The sequence below is a fragment of the Thermobia domestica genome, chromosome 14, assembly GCF_964235325.1.
Source record: "Thermobia domestica chromosome 14, izTheDome1.hap1.1, whole genome shotgun sequence".
Classification (NCBI taxonomy): Eukaryota; Metazoa; Arthropoda; class Insecta; order Zygentoma; family Lepismatidae; genus Thermobia; species Thermobia domestica.
In genome coordinates, this window is record NC_137467.1 from 169,933,721 (window position 1) to 169,959,634 (window position 25,914).

At 33.3% G+C, this 25,914-nt stretch overlaps 1 protein-coding gene across 2 annotated transcripts in view; it reads left to right on the plus strand.

The window, feature by feature from the left end:
- Window positions 1-25,591, plus strand: part of LOC145670459 (vascular endothelial growth factor receptor 1-like) — a 246,967-nt gene extending 221,376 nt beyond the window's left edge. For both annotated transcript variants that reach the window (XM_081739167.1, XM_081739166.1), the window contains exons 16-25: window positions 237-390; window positions 1,885-2,109; window positions 4,273-4,465; window positions 8,157-8,308; window positions 9,769-9,932; window positions 12,718-12,840; window positions 15,014-15,143; window positions 16,962-17,043; window positions 19,514-19,619; window positions 21,931-25,591. In XM_081739167.1, coding sequence (XP_081595293.1) covers window positions 237-390; window positions 1,885-2,109; window positions 4,273-4,465; window positions 8,157-8,308; window positions 9,769-9,932; window positions 12,718-12,840; window positions 15,014-15,143; window positions 16,962-17,043; window positions 19,514-19,619; window positions 21,931-22,722 — 2,121 coding nt within the window. In that variant the 3' untranslated portion in view covers window positions 22,723-25,591. The remainder of the gene's footprint in view (window positions 1-236; window positions 391-1,884; window positions 2,110-4,272; window positions 4,466-8,156; window positions 8,309-9,768; window positions 9,933-12,717; window positions 12,841-15,013; window positions 15,144-16,961; window positions 17,044-19,513; window positions 19,620-21,930) is intronic.
- Window positions 25,592-25,914: the final 323 nt, after the last annotated feature.

A 25,914-nucleotide genomic window follows, 5' to 3' on the forward strand; every position in this document is an offset into this window, starting at 1 on the left:
ATCTACTGAAATGACTAAAAATGTGATTACGTAATACTTGAACAACTCTATCTAATGAAAGAAAGTAAATTATTATATAACACTTTTTTTCATTTTAAACATGCAATTTAGTAGTGTCTCGGATTTTCAATTTTGAAATATGGCAATCCTACTCTGGGCAGGAATCAAAATTACCTTAAGATTGTTTATCGATTTCAGTAGTTTACTTGACTATAATTTCTTTTTTTTTTTTACAGAGGCGTTTAAAGCAGGAATTTTCTATGGCAGAAATTGAACACTTCAATGACGGAGCAATTGATAGTATCAATCCTGAACTTGGAGTGGACGATCAAGCTGAACTCTTGCCCTACGATAAACAATGGGAGTTTCCTAGAGAACGGCTGAAGCTAGGTAATAAACATATACGTGTTCGAATATTTAATGTCTAATTGAAGGAGTGATTTGTGGTATTGTATTCTGGAAATCAGGTTCTTACTCCACGAGGTACTTTGCTGTTAGCAAATGTGGAATATACAGTTTTATATATATATATATATATATATATATATATACTTGCTAACTTGATTTGCTTACGTTTGAGAAAAGCGTGTAACGATATAGTAGTTGTAAGTTTTACTAAGACTAACTGGTTCATACTAGCTTTGCTCTGTTAAATAACTTACACTAAAAATACAAATCGCTGAGCAAAGCAACGTTTATTTCTAAAATAATAAACGTGTGACAGTTTCGCCAACTAACTGAACATATTGGCTTTATCACAGAGTGTCTGATGAAGCCAATATGTTTATTTGTAAAATAAAGCAACGTTTATTTGTAAAATAATAAATGTGTGACAGTTTCGCCAACTAACTGAACATATTGGCTTTATCACAGAGTGTCTGATGAAGCCAATATGTTTATTTGTAAAATAAAGCAACGTTTATTTGTAAAATAATAAATGTGTGACAGTTTCGCCAACTAACTGAACATATTGGCTTTATCACAGAGTGTCTGATGAAGCCAATATGTTTATTTGTAAAATAAAGCAACGTTTATTTGTAAAATAATAAATGTGTGACAGTTTTGCCAACTAACTAAAAATACTGGCAGTGTTTGATGCAGTTTTACTGTCTGATGAAGCCAATATTTTCAGTTAGTTGGCGAAACGGTCACGCGTCTATTATGTTTAAAATAAAACGTTGCTTTGCTCACTGATTTGTATTTTTAGTGTAAGTCATTAAGAATAATTGTACGAATCAACTTTTACGACGTACTAGTACGAAACAGATTAATAGTAGAAATATTCTTATTAGTTTATAATTTAGGTGCATTCAATTAATGATCAGCCACAGAAACCAAATTATATAGTATCTAGAAGGAACTCATTAATTTTATCTCACTAAGAAATTATCACATAACGACTTACGTATTAAACATAGTATTTTTGTATTCTAATATATGAAGATGACCCTATAACGTCAGATTACACAATATCTGTATCACTGGATATAGTAAAGGTAATTTAATGAGTACGTTAAAAATATGAGATAGCTCATAGCGGAAGGTAATATAAAGTAAGATCTTAGAAAGGGAAGGAATAATAAGATGGTGGAAGGTGATATAAAAAAAGATCTTTAAAAAGGAAACATAACTAGATGGTGGAAACTACTATAAGGAAGGATCTTAGGAAGGGAAGGAATTATAAGATGATAAAAGGTAATATAAAGGAAGATCTTTAGAAAGAAAACATACAATTAGATGGTGAAAGCTACTATAAGGAAGGATCTTAGAAAGAGAAGGAATAATAAGATGAAAGGTAATATGAAGAAAGTGATTTGCTTACTATCATATAAAATGATGTGTTCGTAACTTCATTTAGAAATTTATTTATTTTTTCTTTATCAGGCCGACAGCTCGGCTCCGGTGCATTTGGAAGAGTGTTGAAGGCTGAAGCTATGGGTATAATCGAAGGTGAACCTAAGACGATTGTTGCTGTTAAAATGGTGAAGCCGCACGCTGATTACACGTATGTTAAAGCCTTAATGACAGAACTGAAGATCATGATTCATCTGGGCAAACATCTCAATGTAGTGAATCTGTTGGGAGCTTGTACCAAGAATTTAAAAAAGAGTAAGTAGTTGCTTCCTTTTAGATTTTTTTCGTACATGGTAGACACAGTCCCGTTACTTCCCCCTTTGAAGTACTAAATATTCAAACTATGCAAAGTTTAATTATAATTATAGATGTACTCACTATAGATTGCGTTTTGTGTGTAATGGACCCTCTAACTTTAATGTCTAAATGTCTAACACATCGGTATGGCTTCGTCGTGCTCCGAACACAAAATAATACGTCGCCGGGTTCTGTTGGATATTCTTCTTAGCATTGTTGCAGTAAGCTGTCTTGAAAGTAAGTCTCACAGCTTCTTTCAATTTATTAATCGTAGCAGCAGCACCGTGTGCTCAACAATAGTTTTGATGAATCCTTAGAGCGAATTGTCTAAGCTCGTTAAGTCCTGTGTTCGAGGTGGCCAGTCAAGTGGAGCGAGCAATAAAGGCGATCCGTGCCAAATATAGCGTCTTGGAAACACCGCATTGAGATATCCTCGAACCGAAGTGACAAAAGGAAGAGGCACTCCATCTTGCTGAAACAAACATGTTCCCTTTACCCATTGGGTTTCCAAAATAGGAATAAATTAGTTGCTTGGCATATCAAGATATAAATGTTGGCTAACAGGTTCATCAAATAACATATGTACCGTAAATTTGTTTTATGTCCACGCCAGCCCATATGATGAGATGGGGAAGGTTTAATCTGTTCGTCCGTCGTACTTGCGCCTATAATGGTGTAGAACCCTCCAAAACTTGGTTGGTTTTCGATGTTTATGAAAACCGTCCTTGGTTTGCAACACTGCATAATAAGTGTGATAATGCAAGTCTTCGTTTAACATGTAAATTGGAAATGTGTAAAAAAAAAAAAAAAAAAAAAATCCTGATGTAGTGTTATTAAAAAAAAGAAAAAAAAACTTTCTGTTCGGTTGGAAATAGTGTTAATATGGTGGTATTGAAGAGTATATCAGACAATTTTCCTTATTGATATTTACATAGTACAAAATTTCATTGTTTTATGTCTACAGTGTTGTAGTTTAAAAGTTACAAGAGCATATCAAGGCAGAAGCTCGGTCGGTCTGTCTATCCAACCATCGATCCATTCCATTCATCTCATCCATACATTCATTCCATCCATCTCATCTATCCTTCCTTCCCATCCATCTCATCCATCCAACCATCCCTCTCATCCATCCATCTATCCTTCCTTCCCATCCATCTCAGCCATCCCTCTCATCCATCTATCTATCCTTCCTTCCCATCCCTCTCATCTATCTATCTATCCTTCCTTCCCATCCATCCAACCATCCCTCTCATCCATCTATCTATCCTTCCTTCCCATCCCTCTCATCTATCTATCCATCCATCCTTCCTTCCCATCCATCCAACCATCCCTCTCATCCATCTATCCATCCTTCCTTTCCATCCATCTCATCCATCCAACCATTTATCTCATCCATTTATCTATCCTTCCTTCTCATCCATCCATCCAATTCTGTTTTAATGTTTTTAATACGCGTATCAGATCCACGGTAGGATATCTGATAAGACACCTGTTTGCTTATGCGTTTTTCAACAAGTCCCTAATAGGATAGGAAAGAGCAGCATTAGTACTTTCAAGTTTATAATCGGTTATTTTCTGTGCCTCAACACCCGACTTAATCTCAGGTGGTGGTGACACATAATTTTTCATTCCACTGTCGTTCTAATGCATAACAGAGGTATCCTCATCTTCTTAAAATTGGGAAGTAGAAGTAAAGGGGCTGGAGCAAGCTGCTAACTCCATCACCTCCTTGAGTGCCGAAGCTCTTCATGTTGGTTTAGCGATTAGCGCGAGGCTTTGGTGCAAAGGGTCCTGTGTTCGTTTCTCAGGGGAGAACATTTAAACACATTAGTGGTTTGGATTTAACCTTGAATCATAGTCAACGTCTCGTATACGCTCGCTGAAACTGAAGCTCTCGTATACGCTGAAACTGACGCTAAATTTCAACAAACAAACAAACGAACGAGCAGAGTGCCGATGTCAAGAATGTGTGGAGCCTTTCCTTCACACACACAGCCCTTGGTCCTTCGTAGCCTATCTCGAAAGTTGAAAGGGGAAGCAGTCAATCTTTACTTATTTATGAATTAGTATTATTACCTAAAAAGAAATCTCAGAATACGTTCTAATTTTGTTATTTTACAGGAGAGCTGTTGGTGATTGTGGAATTCTGCCGCTTTGGAAATCTTCAGAATTACCTCCTTCGACACCGGGACGAATTCATCAATCAAGTAGACCCAGAAACTGGAAATATTAACCCTAACATTGGTAGTGAAATACTCGAAAGAGTTGAAGCTATTAACGCCAAAGCACGGGAAGCAGCAGAACAATTACAGAGGTAATGATTGTTGTTTTACTTTTTACATTGAATTGTTTCAGTTTTATCTTCTTTGATAACATCTATTGTATTTAATATCCATAGTCTAATTCATGAATGTATCTTTCTGTCTCTCTCCTTTTTTTCTTTTTCCCTCTTTCGTTTTCTTCTTTTTTTCCCTTTCTTTCCTCTTCTTATCCATTTCTAAAAGCTTACAACAGTAAAAAAAAAAAAAATGAAAGAAAGACTCTTACTGGTTGGTAGAAGTGACCGCTTCTCATTTCCTTAGATTTCTAAGCTGTAGCCTTAGATTGTATCATATCTTTCCAATCAATATGTCTGAAGGCAATAATACATTATTGAAATGGTAACAGAGTATTAATGTAAAGGTTTGGTCAGATTTTAAGTTGTTTGTTGATCCAAAGTTTGAATGAGTAGTATTCAGTACTCAGATTTAAAAGGATGTATTAGTAAAACTTCTTTTTTTCTTTTTCTCTTTGTTTTTTTCCTTTTCTTTCTTTTTCTTTCTTTATTTCTTTCTTTTTCTTTCTTTTTCTTTCTTTTCCTTTATTTCTTTTTTCTTTTTCGTTTTTCTTTTTTGTTTGCGTGCTTTATTTATTTATTGCTTTCTTTCTTTCTTTCTTTCTTTCTTCCTTTCTTTCTTTCTTTTCTTTTTTCTTTTTTTCTTTTCTTTCTTTTTTCTTTTCTTTCTTTCTTTCTTTCTTTTTTCTTTTCTTTCTTTTTCTTCTTTATCTCTTTCGTGTTTGCTTGCTTTTTTCTTTCTTGTTTTTCCTTCTTTCTTTTTTCATTCATTTATTTATTGATGTAACGAAATTATCTAATGATACCTGATTATGTAGATCAAAGTAACTGGAATATCAAACTGTAATGTTGCTTTATTCCTGTAACGAAATTCTTCCTTTGTTTGCCGATACGAAGAATATTTATGTCTTATGTGCGGTGTTTGGCTTAATAAATAGCTACTTTCAAAAAAAAAAAAAAAAAAAAAAAAAAAACTATGAAATATAAAATGATAATTTTTAAAGAATGCACATTTTTTGCTTTTTAATAGAATAAAGATTTTAGTTTAACATGTGAAGTTCGTTTTAAAAACAAGAACAATATTGCAAATTAATAACAAGCATGAAGATTGCTTTAATTTTACTGGTTTAGCATGCTTAATTTTAAATATATATTTCTTTTTTATAAATGTACTAACTGAACTTGCGCTATTTACAGAGCGCACAGTTCTAATATGAGCATGAATCTCTTTCCCACTTCTCACTATATCTGTGTAAGTCCCTTTACGAACACAAGTAAAGGACAGGAAGACTCTCAAAAGAAGTGAATTGTTATAGACAAACATATAAATGTAGTATTTTAATATATAGAATGTTTGGGGGGAGTTTGTGACAAACTTGGATAAGTGATAGATCATACCAAATGCAAATATGTTTTTCTTATTCCATATCCGAGTATGCCTCATTATGGGTCCACAAGACTTCCAAATTGCCAGCTTGCAATAGGTTTTGTCATTCAGATTAAAACAAAGCGCCTGAAATGTCCGTCAACCGCTATACGTAGCTTCTCTACTGCTTGCCTTTTACAAGGGTATCAACCTCGTAGTGGCAATATTAAACTCATAGGATCAAAACGGCGCCTAAAACGTAGAATAGACAAATAAAGACAAGTTTTGTTGAAAATTTGAATGAGAAATGGCAAATATACATAAAATTTGGAATGGACCAGTGAAAACGGCACGTTTCTAGCACTTGTGGTTTTCGAGATCTCATTGTTGAAAGGATTGAAGACAAACATACAAACTTTTCTTGACCACAAACGTATAAACCTAGCATTTTAATATGTAGACTAGCTGAACCTGCGCTCTCTACACAACACATCATTCACATATGATCATGAATCTCCTTGTTATTCCTTACAACATCTGTACATGTTCCTTTACAGACACAAGTGAATAACGTCTTGATAAAAATCGGCAAGGGGTATCATAAAGGGGAGGTTTTTTCGATTATTTTACAATATCTCGCACCATTTGCAAGATTTGAACATGCTTCCGGTTGGAGTTTCTAATTCATGTGTGATCAGTGTTTTCTTTCTTCTTGCATGCAGCATGTAATAAGCAAATATATTACATACACAATTAATTATAATGTCAGTGATATACGGTGTTCATTGGGCAAAACACTCCAAACAATAAAGATTCATCTTAAACTGGAGAAATAGTTATCCTTCGTTTTTCATTATCATTTGGCCATGAAACAAACGTCTGAAAGATATACAACCCCTATATACAACTATGTTGTGTTGGAATGTGTAACTCGTAGGATATGATGCTTTACTTTCTTAAAATTTCGACACTTCCAGTGTACCCTAAAAAATTTAATATAGAAATAACGGCCATTAAAAAAAAACAAACAAAAAAAAACATATTCAATTAGAACTGTACATAACATAATTTGGGATGGTACATAACATACAATCTGCACAAAATTTCGAATCGACTAACGAAAACGGCAGGTTTCTAGCACTTGTGGTTTTCGAGATCTCATTGTCGAAAGGATTGGAGACAAACATAAACTTTTCTTTTGAGACAAACACATGAACGTAGCATTTTAATATATAGATGATTGCTGCATAGTGAAATCTTTTTAGATTAACTCCCTTCAATATGAATCAACTTGTAATATATTAAAATATTTCCAAAATCATTGTATGGTATCTTGACAATAATAATACATATTATGAGGTAGCTTGTCCTAGCTTATTCCAGGGCTATTGTAGCGTAGTCGTTAGCGCTCTTGCGAGTGACCCCAGGTTCGGTTCCCGGCTGGAAACACTGGGTTGAAAAAGTGCCAGCTTTTTCAGGTCGGTCAGCCATCCCGAGTGAAGCTTTTCTTGGTTTTCCCTCATTCATACCAGGCAAATCTCGGGATGGTACACAACATATAGGTCCCAGGCTGCTTCCTTCCTTCCCCACTTTCCGGATAATGTGCTCGCCGAGGGACATCATTCTTTATACCCGACGAGCTTTAGGTCATAGATCCCGGTAATGCTCAGAAACATGTATAAATAAATAAATAGCTTACTCCAAGAAGTGTCTGCTTACTTTGTAATAATGCCTCGAATATGAGCGAAGTTGTAATTTTAATTAACTGCACTTAGTAAACTTCAATGAGAACTTACTGTCTCTTCTTTCTGTCTGCATCCTTAGTGGCATTTAAAATTTAGGATATTTTTTTTTACTTGGAGCTTGTTTGGGATGTTTGTATAAACTTTAGCTCAAAAATTGGTCTATAGTTTTTGCGTGTGAGATGATGATTCAACTAGATCTGAACTTTGAGAAATCTCATTTAGACGGAACTTTGATTACGTAAACATGTTTGATGTGTTTTTCAGTTTAACTTTGCATTTTAAATGCGATAGCTAACACGTATTTAAGCAAAATAAAATGTTAACTTTGCATTACATGAAAATTGGTTGTTGCACTTGTCCTGCTAAGTTATTTTCCAGATCTATACTTTACTATTTAATGAATAAACAAAATTAACTAGATGCCTTATTAATAACTAAAATATGTTTTTTTTTTTTTTTTAATGCATGTTTTTGTATGGAAATATGAATGCCTTTGCTTGGTGACGGATTGTCTAACCCTATACTAACTTGGTGCTTTTCTTGATTGATTGATTATCAGGATAAACTATACGGCCCTTGCCTTCTCCAGTGGCTCGTCCAGTGGGCGGAGTGCAGAACCCATTGTTGACTACAGAGCAAACGCCAATTCCGGGAGCGGAGCAGTAGAGTTTGTCAACACAGACATGAGCGTCGTCTCGTTGTCACCGTCAGGTAAATTCCCGCTTAACTTCTTCTCTGCAAATGTTTCAAAAAAAATAATTGCTGATACATACTGAGTAATTCCAATATGAATAGTCTTATTTCGTATCACGAAATTCAATCAGACAGTTTCAGTGTGCTTTAACACCTTTGTCGTAAACTAGATTATCTGGGATGGTCCGTATGCATCCAGTTTAGCAACATTTAAAAGTTATCAATGAAGGTGTTCAATCAGACAGTTTTGGTGTGCACTAACACCTTCGTCAATAACTCTTAAATTTGTTAAACGGATGCAAAAGGACCTTTCTAGATGATCTATTTTACCAACATTTAGAAGTCATCAATAAAGGTGTTAAAGCACACTGAAACTGTCTGAAGTTTTAACTACACTATGATGCTATAGAATACACAATGAATAACTCAAGCATGAAAAGTCTTACCTTGTGTCACGGTGTAATATTTGAACTTCAATCAGACAGTTTCAGTGTATGCTTACACTTTAGTCGATGACTATATGTTGGTAAATTGGATCATATAGGAAAGTCCTTATGCATCCGGTTTAGCAACCATTAGAAATTATCAACAAAGGTGTTAGCGCACACCAAAATTGTCCGATTGAAGTTTTAACTACATCATGATGCTATAGAATACGGAGTGAATAACTCAAATATGAAAAGTCTTACCTTCTGTCACGATATATTTAAACTTCAATCAGATAGTTGCAGTATTTACTAATACATTTCTCGATTACTTCTGTATGTTGCTAAAATGAATTGCCTGGGGAGGTCCTTATGCATCCGGCTTAGCAACATTTAGAAATTATCGACAAAGATGTTAGCGCACACGGAAACTGTCTGATTGAAGTTCAACTGTTTCCTGATTGTTCGTATTTGAGTTACAAAAAGATAGTTTACATGCATTAGTTTAAATAAAATTAAACAACCACTTTTAATAATTTTCTGGTATGATCTTTTGAAGGGTGAGGTTATTATAGGAAGATAAAATATTTACCTGAATTTCTCTGACCTATAAGAAACATAAGAAATGTTTTTTTCCTCTTCTTTAGTATCATTTTTAGATTTTAAAAATATTTTATTTGTATGCATTTAACTCTCCATAAGTATATACTAAACCGTCTTACGTATTTCAAAGCAAACATGTCATATAATATACGGGTCATATATTTAAAAATAACCTTAAAGACAGAAGTAAATTTCTGACCTTGTTAGAGTCAACATATCATAATTCACATATTATTTAATGTTAATTAAGTTCCATAAACATGTGAGTTTACTCTATTCACTGTTTTTCATATTTCGAGCGATTGATGATAAAAGGAGCATCGGTTTGCGAAAATATTCTTACTAGAATAAATACATTAGCACTGTAAGGTTAGTCATACCATTTAATTAAGAAAATTATCCCAGTGGGTATTAATATTTCCTCTATATTACTTGTTTGTTTTTCCCCAGGAGAGGATAGTGGAAACAGTGGCCAAGGTGTAACTCAACCCGATTGGAGAACCAATTACCGAGGAGACTACAGAGGCACTGATATTCGTCCAATCTGCACGAGAGATCTCTTATGTTGGGCATTTCAAGTGGCCAGAGGAATGGATTATTTGGCTTCACGGAAGGTAAATTAGTTTGTTACGAAGTTCCAAGTATATCAAATTGCAAAATTTTATCGGACGTGAGAGTAAAATAGTAAAATTCATCTGTTCATAGACAATCGAATTGACACAATTGCAATTAGAGGTTTTTTCCCTTACAGTTCAGTAAAATAGACACTGTATAAACTTATAATGACTCGGCAAAAAAACGTAGTAGATAATGAAATGTAGTAGAAACACAATAATCCATCGTCTGAAAGAAATTCAGTAATTCTTCATATGAAAGAAACAATAATTCATCGTATGAAAAAAACAATAGTTCATCGTGTAAAAGAAACACAATAGTTTATCGTCTGAAAGGAACAATAATTCATGGTCTGAAAGAAATTAAAATAATTCATCTTCTAAAAGGAACAATAATATATTGTCAAAGAGAAACACAATAATTCATCAGATCTAAGCACAATAATTCATCGTCTGAAAGGAACAGTAGTTTATCATCAGAAAGAAACACAATAATTCTTCTTCTTAAAGGGACAATAATTTATCATAAGAAAGAAATACAATGATTCATCTTCTTAAAGGAACAATAATTTATCATTAGAAAGAAACACAATAATTCATCGTCTGAAAGGGACAATAATTTATCATCAGAAAGGAACACAGTAATTCATCATTTAAAAGGAAGACAATAATCTATCATCCGAAGGAAGTAATCAGTCATCAGAAGGAATAATTTATCGTCAAATAGAAACACAATAATTCATCGTCTGAAAGGAACAGTAGTTTATCATCAGAAAGAAACACAATAATTCTTCTTCTTAAAGGGACAATAATTTATCATTAGAAAGAAACACAATAATTCATCGTCTGAAAGAAATAAAATAATTGATCGTCTCAAAGAAACACAATAGTTAAATCGTCTGAAAAGATAACAATAATCTATCGCCTGAAAGAAACACAATAGTTCATCGCCTGAGAGAAACAATAGTTCATCGCCTGAGAGAAACATTAGTTCATCGCTTGAAAGAAGCAATAATTCATCGCCTGAAAGAAATACAATAATTGATCGTCCCAAAGAAACACAATGGTAAAATTTGTCTGAAAAGTACACAATAATGTATTGTTTGAAAACAACCCAATAGTTCATCGTTTGAACGTGGGAGAAGAAATAGAAAAAGTGTAAAGAACAAAGAATCATGTGTGTTTTATTCCATTTAACTGGATGATGAATTAGCCAAGCCAAGCCAATCTCAATAAACAATTTCAAGGGAGATAATAAAATAATGAGATATAGAGACGTTGCGTAACGCAAAGTATATATTAAAATGTTAGTAAAAGGGACACTTGAAGAAATATCAATATAAAAGGTGATAAGGTAAAAGTTAAAATTATATTCACTACATAACACAGTAATAAGAAGACTAAAATAAGAGTGGAATAACATGGTCTTCAAAGAAATAGGCTGAGAGGAGTCAATAAGTCATAATTAATTATTATACTATAAAGAACAAATTTATCTAAGTATGTTATAGTCTATAACAATTGTATGAACTTAGCCTAGAATATGAAGTTTTGATCCCCAGTACACAAATGAATAAATAAATCTTAAAATGCAAACTTTTCCGTAGCTGTGAGATTAGCATTCATACCTTTTGCTCGAGTTCCCAGCTTTGACTCTCGGTCGAAATTCATGTAGTTCGGATCCCATGTTAAGCTGTCGGGAGGTAGCCAAGATGCTGAAAAAGAATGATAAACTTCACAGCAAGTAGCCATCTTTTAAATTATATTAATTTAATTATATTAGCATAAAGACTACGAAGACTACTACTACTACTACTACTACTATTATTATTATTATTATTATTATTATTATTATTATTATTATTATTATTATTATTATTATTATTATTATTATTATTATTATTATTATTTAAAGGTATTGTTGCACGTGTTAATATTGCAGTATCAGAGAAAAAGGCAAATATCAAAAGATATTTAATATCTTCAAAACAAAATCTTTATTGTCAAATTGTAGAAGTACCCCTCCCTCATTCGCTATTAAACGTGATATATTTTTTTACCTTTTATATTAGAATATTTATAAAATAAAAGATAATAGTTTATACAGAATCAATTTAGTAAAAATACATAGTTTTTCGTTCATTTTCAAGAACTTCAACAAATTTCCTAATAGTTCATATTTTATTGTTACAATTTGTACTATTCTAAGTACTAAGGCCGTGGTGATTCATTGGTAGAGCATTCACCTCTGGTGCATGAGGTTCTTGATTCGATGCCAGCTCGGGCCAAGTGCACTTTGTGGTGGATAAACACTGTGTGCGTGGGCTTTCTCAGGGTTGGTTCTCCCGTTTCCTCCCGCTTTCTTCATTCCACCATTGCATTCATTTCTCATCACCGTCTTCTTTAGCCTAGCCGGCATAACCGTGGGACGTAAAACTTAAAGATTTCATTTCATTTTTCTTATCCACTGTCTAGGATCAAGGTGAAATATTCAATAACTAAATCCAATTCTTGTTTATGTATCTATGTGTCTTTCCTGTAGCTATATTCAATTTTGATTCTATGACTTTAATGTAGAAAATTTCAAGTATTGCCTGTCAGTGGTACAAGTGAATTTTCAGTAAGTAAAAGATCATATGATACGGTATGATACATTTGGATAAACCTGAAAATGAATTTTTACTTCCTCTAAATTTTAGTGTAATGTTACTAATGTATTGAAGTGTTATGTTTATGTAATGTCAAATACATTTTTACTTTAAAATGTTAATTTCTTTTTCCCAAGGTTTTGCATGGAGATCTTGCAGCAAGAAATATATTGTTAGCTGATGACAATGTAGTAAAAATATGTGATTTTGGATTAGCCAAAGATATGTACAAGTCTGATAATTACATGAGAAAAGGAAATGTGAGTATACATCTAATTAGCCTTATTGTAATATCTTAGTGCATACAGTTAAAGTTAAATAAAATAATTATAGTTCGTACAGGTTAATAGCGTATTTATGACTAAGATCCTGAATCAATATTTGAAGATTTAAGGGAAACTTTTTTTTTTTAAGATTTTTCCCATTATATGTATGGAACAACCATACGTATGAATATTTTGTGAGATCGCAATTAGAATATGCGACTCTGTCTTTGTCACCGAAAACACTAAAACACATCGATATGATTGAAAGGATACAATCAAAATTCTTAATATTACTTGGTTATAGAAAAACTGGCATGTATCCAAAATATAAAACATATTCAGAAATAGTACAAAACTTCAATATGAACACTTTGATACAACGGCGAGAACATATGGATCTTTTAATTTTATACAAATAACAACATGGTAAAATTGACTGTCCCAATCTTACTTCGAAGGTTCAATTGCATGTCCCGTCAGTTAGAACCCCGTAGGAAATAGCAGTACATTTTACTGCAAAAAGGCAAGAACAAATATCCTTGCTAAGTCTCCTATATGGAGAATGAGTGCTTCCTACAATGCAATTGAAAGGATATCTGCTATAGATATTTTTGGAATATCGGAGACAGTATATAAGAACAGGCATAAAAATATATGTGATAATGAAAATGTTCAAATGTATAAGCTTGTTAAATTTACATATAACTGTGGGTAAATGTATTTCTAAGAAACAATACTGTAACTGAGCTTACAACCTGTTGTGTTGAATGAATGAATGAATGATAAATAAATAAATACCATGTAATAAACGTAATTGAATTTTAAGCTATTTATTTCTCAAAGAGTAAATATTCCGTAGGTCATGCTCACAATGTATACTGTATATGCGGTTTTGTATGTTGCTTGGGTAATTTTGGTCTTCGTTAGAAAATGTAAATTTAACGTATGTATTCACACTTTAATGATGGCTTTTAGTAAAGAAGAAAGACCTATAGTTCTTTTAGACATACTTTCAAATAGTCTATCTATATTATACATGTTTTCACAATTAAAGTTTTTTTCTTTCTTAAGTCCATATTTGGAATTCGGCATGTTTAAGCATAATTCTTCTTATATGTAGTGCATTTAGTCAGATACGCTTAGGTCTTCTATCATGTGATATCATCATGTGTATACTCTTTAGGTGTGTAATTTACAGTAATACAATGATATTGCTTACTAAAATTTTATTAAGATTTATAGAAAATACATATTATACCTATCGTTCCTTATACTGCAATAGATTACTGAAAATAACTAATAGCAGTGTTTGTTTATATGCTACTAACAGAATGCTTCTACGCACGGGAAGAATAAGGGTTATGGGAAATATCTGAAAGATACATCACTGTTTTTGTTTTGGTTTCGAAATACTTGCTGATGCAAGTTTGGTTTTACTGAAGATACGTACCCGCTTAGCACCATTTATGTTATGAAATATTAGCATTAAAACAGTTGTAAATCCATATGCTTAAATTAAGAGATTTGTTAGACACTATAATATATATTTTAATAAGTTTATATTTATTTCTTCTGGGCTACAACGAGGCATCAACTACACTCTTTCATACACCTTCATCATCTGTGTCGCCACAGATTATTCAACTGCAAATGTAGCCAAGTCCTACAATTTCACATTTCGTAAAGTTCTACTTTATTATCAGCCTTTTAGAATATTTATACAAAATTTTAAGTTTCTACGCGTAATAGTTTCAGAGATGTCGAGAATGGAAAAAAATTAATCCCCTTTTCTTCCTTTAGGGATCGCATTTTACAAAATCCCATCTTATCTACGGCCTAGGGTGCAAAGGGAATATTGTTACAAAATTTTAAAAAAAAGTTCTGCGCCTAACAGTTTTTGAGCTTTGCCGTCGAGTGAGTGAGTTAGTGTAGGCATATATGTAAACAATACAGAGGTAGATCGTTATTAATTTAACATATATTGTATATGTATATCAAGACCCAGCAAGAACAGTTACATGTAATACTGGTACGTAACCAATATCTCGGTAGAACTCTATATACATTTACAATATATTTTAAATTATTAAAGTCACAGTAAATATAAATAAAGTGCGCGTGGTTAATACATGATAGGTGATCTTAATTGACTTTGTTTTCATTTCAGGGTCCTTTACCAATTAAATGGATGGCTATTGAATCCATAAGAGATCGGGTATTCTCCACACAATCTGATGTTTGGTCTTTCGGAGTTGTTTTGTGGGAATTTTTTTCACTTGGACAAACTCCTTATCCAGGTTAGTTATCTCAATGAGTTCGTGTGAGATTTGAAAGACGTTTAATGCGTTTCCACGGTGTTTTTATCACTTAGAGGTAAATATAAGTAATATTATTATCATAAATTAGTGTAACATTCCTTCTTAACATGATAGTGTATGAAAAAGGGACTAATAAAGTAATAAAGCTTATCTTCGCATCCATTTTAGTTTAATATTTCAGCTCGCTCGTTTGCAACCGTATGTTACTTTTTGCAGGATGGTACTCCTGAAAGATCATCTTTGTCTGCTTGTGTAAGTCCTGTGAAGAAAGTGAATAACAAACTCCCGGATTTCAGATATTTGCTTTGCTATATTGAATAACTTACACTAAAAATAGAAATCGCTGAGCAAAGCAATGTTTATTTGTAAAATAATAAATGTGTGACAGTTTCCGCCAACTAACTGAACATATTGGCTTTATCACAGAGTGTCGGATGAAGCCAATATGTTTATTTGCAAAATAAAGCAACGTTTATTTGTAAAATAATAAATGTGTAACAGCTTCGCCAACTAACTGAACATATTGGCTTTATCACAGAGTGTTTGATGAAGCCAATATGTTTATTTGCAAAATAAAGCAACGTTTATTTGTAAAATAATAAATGTGTGACAGTTTCGCCAACTAACTACATATTGGCTTTATCACAGAGTGTCTGATGAAGCCAATATGTTTATTTGTAAAAATAAAGCAACGTTTATTTGTAAAATAATAAATGTGTGACAATTTCGCCAACTAACTGAACATATTGGCTTTATCACAGTGTGTCTGATGAAGCCAATATGTTCATTTGTAAAATAATAAATGTGTGACAGTTTCGCCAACTAACTGAACATATTGGCTTTATCAGACACTCTGTGATGAAGCCAATATGTTCAGTTAGTTGGCAAAACTGTCACACATTTATTATTTTACAAATAAACGTTGCTTTGCTCAGCGATTTGTATTTTTAGTGTAAGTCATTCAGATATTTGTTTATTTCTTGTAACGGCCTTTGTATCATATGTTATTTTTTAATGTTAATTTTTACTTTTCACTTTGCACACTGGTTTTCGTGTACATTACAATGTGGGCATTATGTCATTTTAGTTCTGAGCCAACTTGTCAACGTTAATATTTAAGGCTTAAGGTGCTTGTTCATTCACGGCTATTCGATGCTTCTTATCTTGAATTAGCAGAGTATCCGCTGTGTTATACAACACGCCTACTGGTACTGACAAAATGTTCTAGTAATGATTGAAAAAAAGTTAATACTGCAATATTTATGCAAGATACTCTTATTTTTCTGGTCTTGCAATTTCACAGTCCTATTTTTGTTTTTAATTTAGTCTTGCTAAAATGTAAATAGTTCCATATTATCATATGTATATTACAACAGAATATCCTATAAGCCATATACGAATAGTGGGGGACGAATTATTGGATTAGTTACGACAGGAATCGTCGTCCAGGAGAGTAATCAATAAAAATAACAGTTTCTTCTACAACCTTTAATTTTTTAAAGACTATTTCTTCTCATTTCTTGTCTTTCCGTTGTTGTAAACCAGTGGCGGCTTTGAGGGAAGTCACATCGATAAAAAAAAATGTTGTTAAGAGCTATGGGAAGGAAACTTATCGAAAGTCCTAATTGTTGTATACAAAAGTTATGTTTTTACATAAATAAAATTTAATTTGATAACTTGTAGCGAAAAAAAATACCAACTCACCGACACTACTTCCCTCAAGAGACACCATTGCAAACTTTTAGAATATACAATAATATCTGAGTTTTTGTGTAATTTTATTTACCGCTTCTTTAGGGATGGACGCCAATGAGTTGTTCTACAACAAACTTCTGAGTGGCTACAGGATGGAGAAGCCAAAATGTGCGACTGATGATATGTAAGTACTTTTTATACGTAGAATTTTTTTAAGGAATAGTTTTGTACACAGCTTCTTTCTTTTCTACGTATTTCGCACTTTCGTGATTCGTTGACTATCGAAGAATCCAAATATATATATTTTTTGAGAGGAAAGTTTAAGGTTAAAACAATTTGGGTAATTTTCTAAACTATCCCATGAGTAATGCATTACTTCGAAACCATGATTTTTACTACAACGACAACTTTGCCAACCCACACAGAAGCAACTCGTAAATAAGATGATATATAGGATATAAATTGCTCACAAGAAATATTTCTTTGTCTTACAGTTGGTACTGTACCCCATGTCGTAAACATCGCCAACATCTAGTGGCCCACTTGCCGGTAAATGTCGAACATCGATATAATGACGCGTCGAAGGATTTTCGCTAGTGTGCCACTGGCGGCAGGGTTTCATCGAGTCGAAACAGATATCTAGAGTTTGGGTGTTGAAGTTACCATCACATAGCAGCGAGGACTTCATTTTGGTCCGCGCTGCTTCGATTCGACGCGGAGAATCGCGAAGGAACCAACATGAACTATCGACAGTCCTGTGCATGCGGCTATATATATAATTTTTTCCTGACGAATTGTTTCTAAAGTGAACTCCGGAATCAAGAGAAACCTCGCTTATACAACATGAACTGAAAAATCTTGATGAGTGCGTATAGTTGTATGAATTTAGATGACAGCTGTTATTGATCATTAGAAAGTGAATATGGAAGAACTATGAAATAAAATAAGTAGACGCGCGTCATTTTGTTATAAAATTACATGGCGAACGCATTTCACCTGATCCCAAACGGTTATCGTAGAATATATACGGTTAAAGGAGCACTTTGATTGGCCAAATTAAAACGACTTCGACGATTTATCCCTCTAGAAGCGAAGTTTTTTCATCGCCTTCGTGGCGAAGTCGGAAGAACATGCGCCTAATAATTATAAGGTTGGTGGTTCGCACCCGCCTCGAGATACTTTTTTCTAGTGTTTTATAGTCTCACCTTAATGTAAACAAATTACGCATATAGGCGATTTAACATATTTTGAGAGAGTAATTTTATGGTTCATTGGCGTTTAGTCGCATCTTTGCCACTAGTGGTATAATTTTCAAAACGGGAGAAGTGGGATTACCGCGCATCGTCGCTGCGGGACCGCCAATTTTTGGCGAGATGTGGCTAGTTGCCCATCGGTGATCCATCGACGCTTACAACATGAGGTAACTGATTTAAATTAAGCTTGTATAGTAATAGAAATTGACACATATTTATAGCTATAATAATAATAATTATTATTTTTAATTTACAATTTTTTGCGTTTCAGTAATTTTCCCGAACACTTTTAGCAGATTTTGCTTGTCATCGTTAGCGGATGAAGGTTCTTTGCTGGGAAATCATCTCACGTCCCAAAGTGTTATCTCGTATTTTTTGTGTGTACATTATTGAAGATGGTGGAAGTCACAAATACAGGGTGATTCAAAAAAAAATTTTTTGATTAAATGTCATTAATTTTTTCAAAAAAAAATACCTCATTTAATAGTAAAAATAATGCCATTTTAGAATACATACACTACAATTTTAGTAACCGTTGACCACTGGCTAACTGATCACTGATTTGGCCAATGACCACCGGTTACTATTTGGTATCAAAGTGATCACCATCATCTTCGTCCTCTTAGGTATTAATCAACATCAATATCATCTCTCTATGACGTACGTTCCCGATATATTGGCCAAAAAAAGTTCCGATTTCAGGAGATTTAAGGAACCATATCTCGGGAACTGTGAGCCATACATAGATGACATTGGTGTTGGTCAATACCTAAGAGGATGATGAACAGTTTGGTACCAAATAGTAACCAGTGGCCACTGGCCAAACCAGTTGCCAGTTAGCCAGTGGTCACCGGTTACTAAAATTATACTGTATGTATTCTAAAATGGAATTATTTTTACTATTAAATGAGATAAATATTCTTTAAAAATTGTTTTCACGAAATTATTTAATTTTCAAAATTTCCCGTTTTTTTCTTCTTTTTTTTAAAATCGCCCTGTACTGATAATGAATTCAACATCAAAGAGTTTTTCTCCAACAACAACAAACCCAATTATTAAACTTTCTGACTTTAACTTTTCAAATAATGTACACAATCAAAGTTCAAATACAGGGATCGGTGACATGGTCCTGTATTCCACCTTGAAGGCGAAATAGTGTGGTGGGAAGCGACTTACTTTCATGATGGTGTGTGCCCACCAGTTGGACCGAATTGAAGCTCCGGTAGTGATCGAGCTCTTTCTTAACATTAAAATATCTTTTGGTTGTAGATAATAAATAAATAAATAAATAAATAATGGATAAATGATTTTGTAAATAAATAAAATAATTTATTTTTCATACAACATATATGTAAATTATTTGATTTACATTCTCTAAAAAATATATATATATTTTTCCAGATATCGACTAATGAATGAATGCTGGAGATCTCAACCAAGCAGAAGACCAACGTTTTCAGAGTTAGCTGAAAGATTGGGAGACATGTTGGAAGACAGTGTTAGAAAGGTAAATGAAATACTTCTTATTTAAGTTATGATTACTACTTTCACAGATATAGTCAGCAGTATAGTTTAAAAATGATAGAATAGTTTCAGGATTAGTAAACACAATTAAAAAAAAATTAAAGCCTTTATCTCTGAGGATATAAATAGAAGTAAAAGTAATAAAATCTTTAGTACGTTTGTCATTAGGATATAATAGAAGTAAAAGTAAAAAAAAAATCTTTAGTACGTTTGTCATTAGGTTATAAATAGGAGCAAAAGTAATGAAATCTTTAGTACGTTTCTAAGCGACTCGGCGGGAACTCATGTGGTTCGGATTCCACGTTAATCAGTAGGCCCCGTCTCATATAGCCTCACTGCTGAAAGGGACGTTAAATTCAAAATCAACTCAACTTTAGTACGTTTGTCAATAGGTTATAAATAGAAGCAAAAATAATAAAATCTTTAGTACGTTTGTCATTAGAATATAAATAGAAGTAAAAATAATAAAATCTATAGTAGGTTTGTCATTAGAATATAAATAGAAGTAAAAATAATAAAATCTATAGTAGGTTTGTCATTAGGATATAAATAGAAGTAAAAGGAATAAAAACATTTAGAGGAGTTGTCACTGAGGATGTAAATAGAAGTAAAAATAATAAAATCTTTAGTACGTTTGTCATTAGAATATAAATAGAAGTAAAAATAATAAAATCTATAGTAAGTTTGTCATTAGAATATAAATAGAAGTAAAAATAATAAAATCGTCAGTACGTTTGTTGTTAGGTTATAAATAGAAGTAAAAATAATAAAATCTTTAGTACGTTTGTCATTAGGATATAAATAGAAGTTAAAGCAATAAAAACATTTAGAGGCATTGTCACTGAAGATATAAATAGATGTAAAAGTAATAAAATCTTTAGAAACCTTGCTGTTAGGATATAAATAATAGTAAAGGCAATTAAAACATTTAGTGGAGTTGTCGCTGAGGATATAAATAGAAGTAAAAGAAGAAACATTCAGTGCCTTTGTCGTTCAGCATATAAATAGGAGTAGAAGCAATAACAATAAACATATTTAAGGTCTTTGTCACTTGAGGGTGTAAGTAGAAATAAAAGCACTAAAATCTTCAGGATATGCAGAGAACGAACTCATAGACAAAGAGAAATTTAGAAACTTAGTCCTGTGGTTTAGCTGAAGCGTTGCTCACCAAGTTCTAATGTGATACTCTTTGAAGTGGTAAGGTCAGGCCCTGTTCTCTTTTGTTTGGCAAATGAAGTAGCAAATTCAGGTTATTTTTGTTGCCCCATAATACACAGCCTGACCTCTCGGAATGGCTTGGTGGTTCAGTGGTAGAGTGCTCACCTCGGGGGCTAGGGATCTCTGACTCGATTCCGGCCATGTGAGTTTGTGGTGAACAACATGTCCGTGGATTTTCTTGGTCTTCTCGTTTCTTGCCATTAATCATTCATTTTCACTAATTATCTGTCCCTTTTAGCGTACAGAGTATAGCTGTGACACACAAAACTGAAAAATTTCATTTCATTTCTTATTGCCTGACCTATTTGCGAAACACCACTTGACACCGCCTTTACACAGGACTAAGTGTTTTTGTTTTGGCCTTATTCAGAGTCCGCTACCTTTGTATAATAACGTCTGTACAAGTACCTTTGTTATTTGTAACTAGATCTTTAGGAAAAAGAGCCGAAAGCGTGGATCGTTTCTCAGAAATTAGAAGTAAAAGAAGTGATGTATAAAATTTAAGCGTTAATTGAGTTTTCTGTTTTAAACTTGAGTGTACAGCTTAATTTATTACTTTTAATGATAGTTGTATCTTTTCTGGACAACTTGATATATTTATTTATATCCTTTCGCTCCCTATGGAGCATAGGGCCTCAGTGCGATATTTCTATCTTCTGCTCTTCACCTGACTCTTAGTATTCCAAGTCTTTACCTGTTACGTTAACTCTCGCTCAATTGTCCTTCACCGTGTACCTATAAGGTGTTCTTTCCGTCGTGTACTCTGAGGCTTCGGTTCAATGCATGTTTCTGTAGTCAGTCATGCTATTAACTTAGTGTTTCCAGTCCATTAGCATTTCCTTTTCGTCATTTATTCTATAATTGGTTTCTGATCAGGGTTATGTCTCTGAGTTTCTTGTTTCTGATTTTTTCAGGATACTTTGTGTTATGGTCTTCCTTAAGCATCTGTGTAAAAAAAAAAATGTGGTTTGTGCTCTATTTGGTTCATGGTTTGGTTTCATATATTACAGAAATGATTTGTCTTCTGTTTGTTTGAATTCATCCATTAATATTTGTATATGTACTTTTCGTTTCAGCACTACATTGATCTCAACGATCCTTACCTGCAGATGAACGACACGTGGATGAAAGAAAGAAGCGATTACTTAGCTATGATGAGTGAACCTAGTTACCTCAACGCGACACGAAAACAAACTCCACAACGAGAATATGTGAATTTACCCAGCACAAGCACCGATACAACCAATGATGGATATCTACAAATGAACAGTCCACGACCAGGGTGTTCTAGTGAAAACGCTGAACCTCCTCGTTATCAAAATCTCAGTCCGAACATTGGCAAAGAGGAACCTCTCACCGATTCCTCTGGTTACTTGTGTATGAGGAGCCCCGCAAAACCTAAACCTAATCATTGTGGTGATAAATTCATCTTTGATGTACCGGAACGACGTAGCCCCCCACAATTGAGATCTCCAGAGACTGCAGGAGCTGATACGGCAGAATTCGAACCAATGATCAAAAGACAATCTTCAAATTTGGAAACAGCAGGCACAAATCCTCTGAGTTTGAAAACGAATCTAGACGATTTTAGAAGATCTAGACTGGATTCTGGTATTAGTAGTCCAAGCTTTTTCAACCCAAGTTATCAATCATTAATGATGATTGACAAACCGCATGACTACCTGAATATTCCAAATACCGTTGATGAAAATGACAAACGAAATCATTTATCTTTCGAGTCTGACAATTCTAGTGGTTTCCACTCGGATGGCAGTGATAATCCCAAAACTACAAAATTACCCCAATTTGTTGATTCACCTCCTCCACCCTACGTTATTGCAACTACTATAGATCCCCAGTTATTATGAGTAAAATCAAAAAAGTAACGATTCACAACTTTCGGACGACAATCCGTAATAGTAGTACGAAACATTGTATAAAATAGAATGAAACGTTTCATTAAAAAAAACATGGTTCTACATTGGTGTAACTCAAATGACGTAAAAATGGCCACCCGAAGCAAATGAACAACGCCGAAGCAGTTAGAAACTTTTCAGTGGCTCTTGTCAGTGCATTCCATTGTTTTACTTTATCTAAGAAATGAATTACTGAATAATATTAGCGATAAAGTTTTTCCAGTGTTTGCCCTTCATTAACTGGAGACCTTTCAAATATTTTGAAGTTTGTATTTTTTTTTTAAGGTTGTTTCAAAAGTTTGATAGATTCTAACTGGTAAATGACGTGCTGAAGAACATTCTTTCATTTGTGCGTGTTTGTGTAGTTCACGCAAAATACGAACATGCGTAATATTTTCATCTATATGTGCGCATGTAATTTATGGATATACAAAGAAGCGTAATGTTTTCATCTATATGTGCGCATGTAATTTATGGATATACAAAGAAGCGTAATGTTTTCATCTATATGTTAGGGTGTAGTTAATGAAAGACATCAACAAGCGTAATATTTTCATTCATATGTGCGGTTGTTACATATTCTATACCCATACGTGCATAAAATATTATCTAATATGGTTATAGTTAGAAGAAAATAAGTAATGCTGTAAAAATCACATACATGCAGATTTCTTCTATAACAAGTTCTTTGGTGCATTTCCACGAAAAAAAAAGAAAAAATACTCTATCAGTATATATAGTTTAATATATATAATTATTAAAATCGAAAGTTGAATTATATGTTACGAATAAGTACATAGCATTAATGGAATTTAATTTATAATACCAGAAAGATACAAATAAGTTTTCTCTAGTAGCATTTACGTTGAACGTTGAAGTATCAGCTTGTAATCAAAATGAAAGAAAGGTAAGCATATGAACAAAAATTATAGTTTGATAATATGTACGCACGTTGCGTGTAATTTGTTTCTTCTAAAATTCCATAATGTCTCGTCACAACTAAAGTTTTTTTCTTCTATGAAATGAAGGCTTGTCTTTGGTCAGTGAATCTATTATGAAGTTTAACAATTTGGTATATGTGAGAAGATATAGCATAACGAACACTTTTGTGTGTAAATTTACGTATATTTCATTTTAAAACGTGTCATTGCTCTACTCCACGCCATCCGAATTGGCGTATGGCGTTAGCCAATAAGCTTTCAGTGCGCTGTTACTAAACCCTTCAGGGAGGAATCTAATCATTCATAATTGTCCACAAATACAAACAAGATCAATTATAGATTATTAGATTCCTCCCTGAAGGGTTTAGTAACAGCGCACTGCGAGCGTAATGGCTAACGCCATACGCCAATTCGTGTGACGCGGTGTTATTTTATAGTACTCATTGACTAAGCTAGTTTCCTAGTGTTAAGTGCTCCAGCAGAACGTATTTTTTTAATAATTCTTGTACAAATTTTATTAGTGTAAGTTTGCAAATTGAACATTTTGAAGTATCAAATATAGTAAGTTACTCTAATGAAAGGAGAAAATGTATCGAAAAGAAAAACTTCATAAGGAGTATCATATCCGCATGTATATACTTTTTTTTTTTTTTTTTTTGACAATGTGCCATAAATGCGTGCCATTACCACAATAGAACGAACTTGAAATGCAATCATGACTCAAAATATTACATACTAAATATTTTAATAACGTTAAAAGGCAATTTATTGATACTTATTTGAGAACGATATATCTTAGAAACACACACAATTATTTTGAAGGTACATAATGTTAGTAAATTTTCATGTTCATAACTTCAAAACAAGTGATGTTTCCTTTCCTTTTTTGAGATATTAAGCACGGTTTCTTTTCTTTAAAAAAAATAATAATAATGCACAGAATATTAATAAAAATGATTGGAAGATATGCAGATTTGAAAAAATCTGTCACTTCCGTGATTTTTTATTTTTATTTCTATTTCGATATGCATTTTGCCACTTTCAAGATTACATTTTTTCAGTATATTCTTTATTGCACATATTGCACTCACATTTGGTCTAAATAACCTCATTACACGATCTCACAGTAGATGATCTTACACATTTTCTTTCACTCAGTGTATGTATGTGACATGGATTTCCCGACAATCCTTAATTAGGGTAATCCGACAATCCTTAATATATATACAGAGTGAACACAAAGTCTCTCCCTGACCGGAAACAACATTAATAACAAGAAAACTAAGAATGATAGAAGCCAAATAATAGGACAACTTTTTTTTTTTAACCTGACTTAGAGAATTCCACATGTGCTCCATCAGTTGCCCGTGCGTTGTCATATGCGAAACTTGCGCGTCGGGGACGGTCTTCTTGTGTTAACGCGTGAACGATCTGCACCTTATATGCGTATAATTTCAAGCGTTTGTGTAAAATTTTTAATATAGTTGAGTTCGGGATGTCTAATTCACGCGATGCGCAACGCAAGGATTTCCGTGGGCTTCGGGTTAAAGCAACACGAACAGCTTCCACACGTTCGTCACTAACACTCGGTCTACCGCTTCTATCGTGATCTGAAACCACTGGCTCCTACATCCGCTTCGCTTCCACTATCTGCCTACTCAATCAACCAAAAAATGCGTTTACCTTTCACCATGAATTCGCTTCTAAGTAGCAGGTTCTGCCATGTCATCCTACCGTTTGTCAGTCAATCTTGTAGCGTTGCAGTTTGACATTTGTACAGCAATACATGTTAATAGAAAAAAAGTGCTTGGGGCAATATAGTGCTAAGCCCTATGGTAAACTACACTCTTAAAAATTTCCTTACTCAGAAATGAGAAAAATGCTTGTTCAAAACAAAATAAGTAATTTTTACTCATTTACATTTATTAATAGAAACATTTTAAAAGAGAATATTGTTATATATGTATAGTCGAACGTATTTTTTTGTCTCATTTTTGTGTGCTTAATACAAGCTCTTTGTGAGGTACATTGTTTCATATTAATTAATTAAAATTGAAGTGTTAATTTTTTAAACATTAGAACAAAATTAGGGGAGAAGTGCCGGTTATCACACCCCTTCCTAATTCTGTACCCCGTTGGATTTCGGCCGGGGAGTGCTGCACTCTGGTGTTAACACGTGTACTATAATCGGCTGAGGTATCTA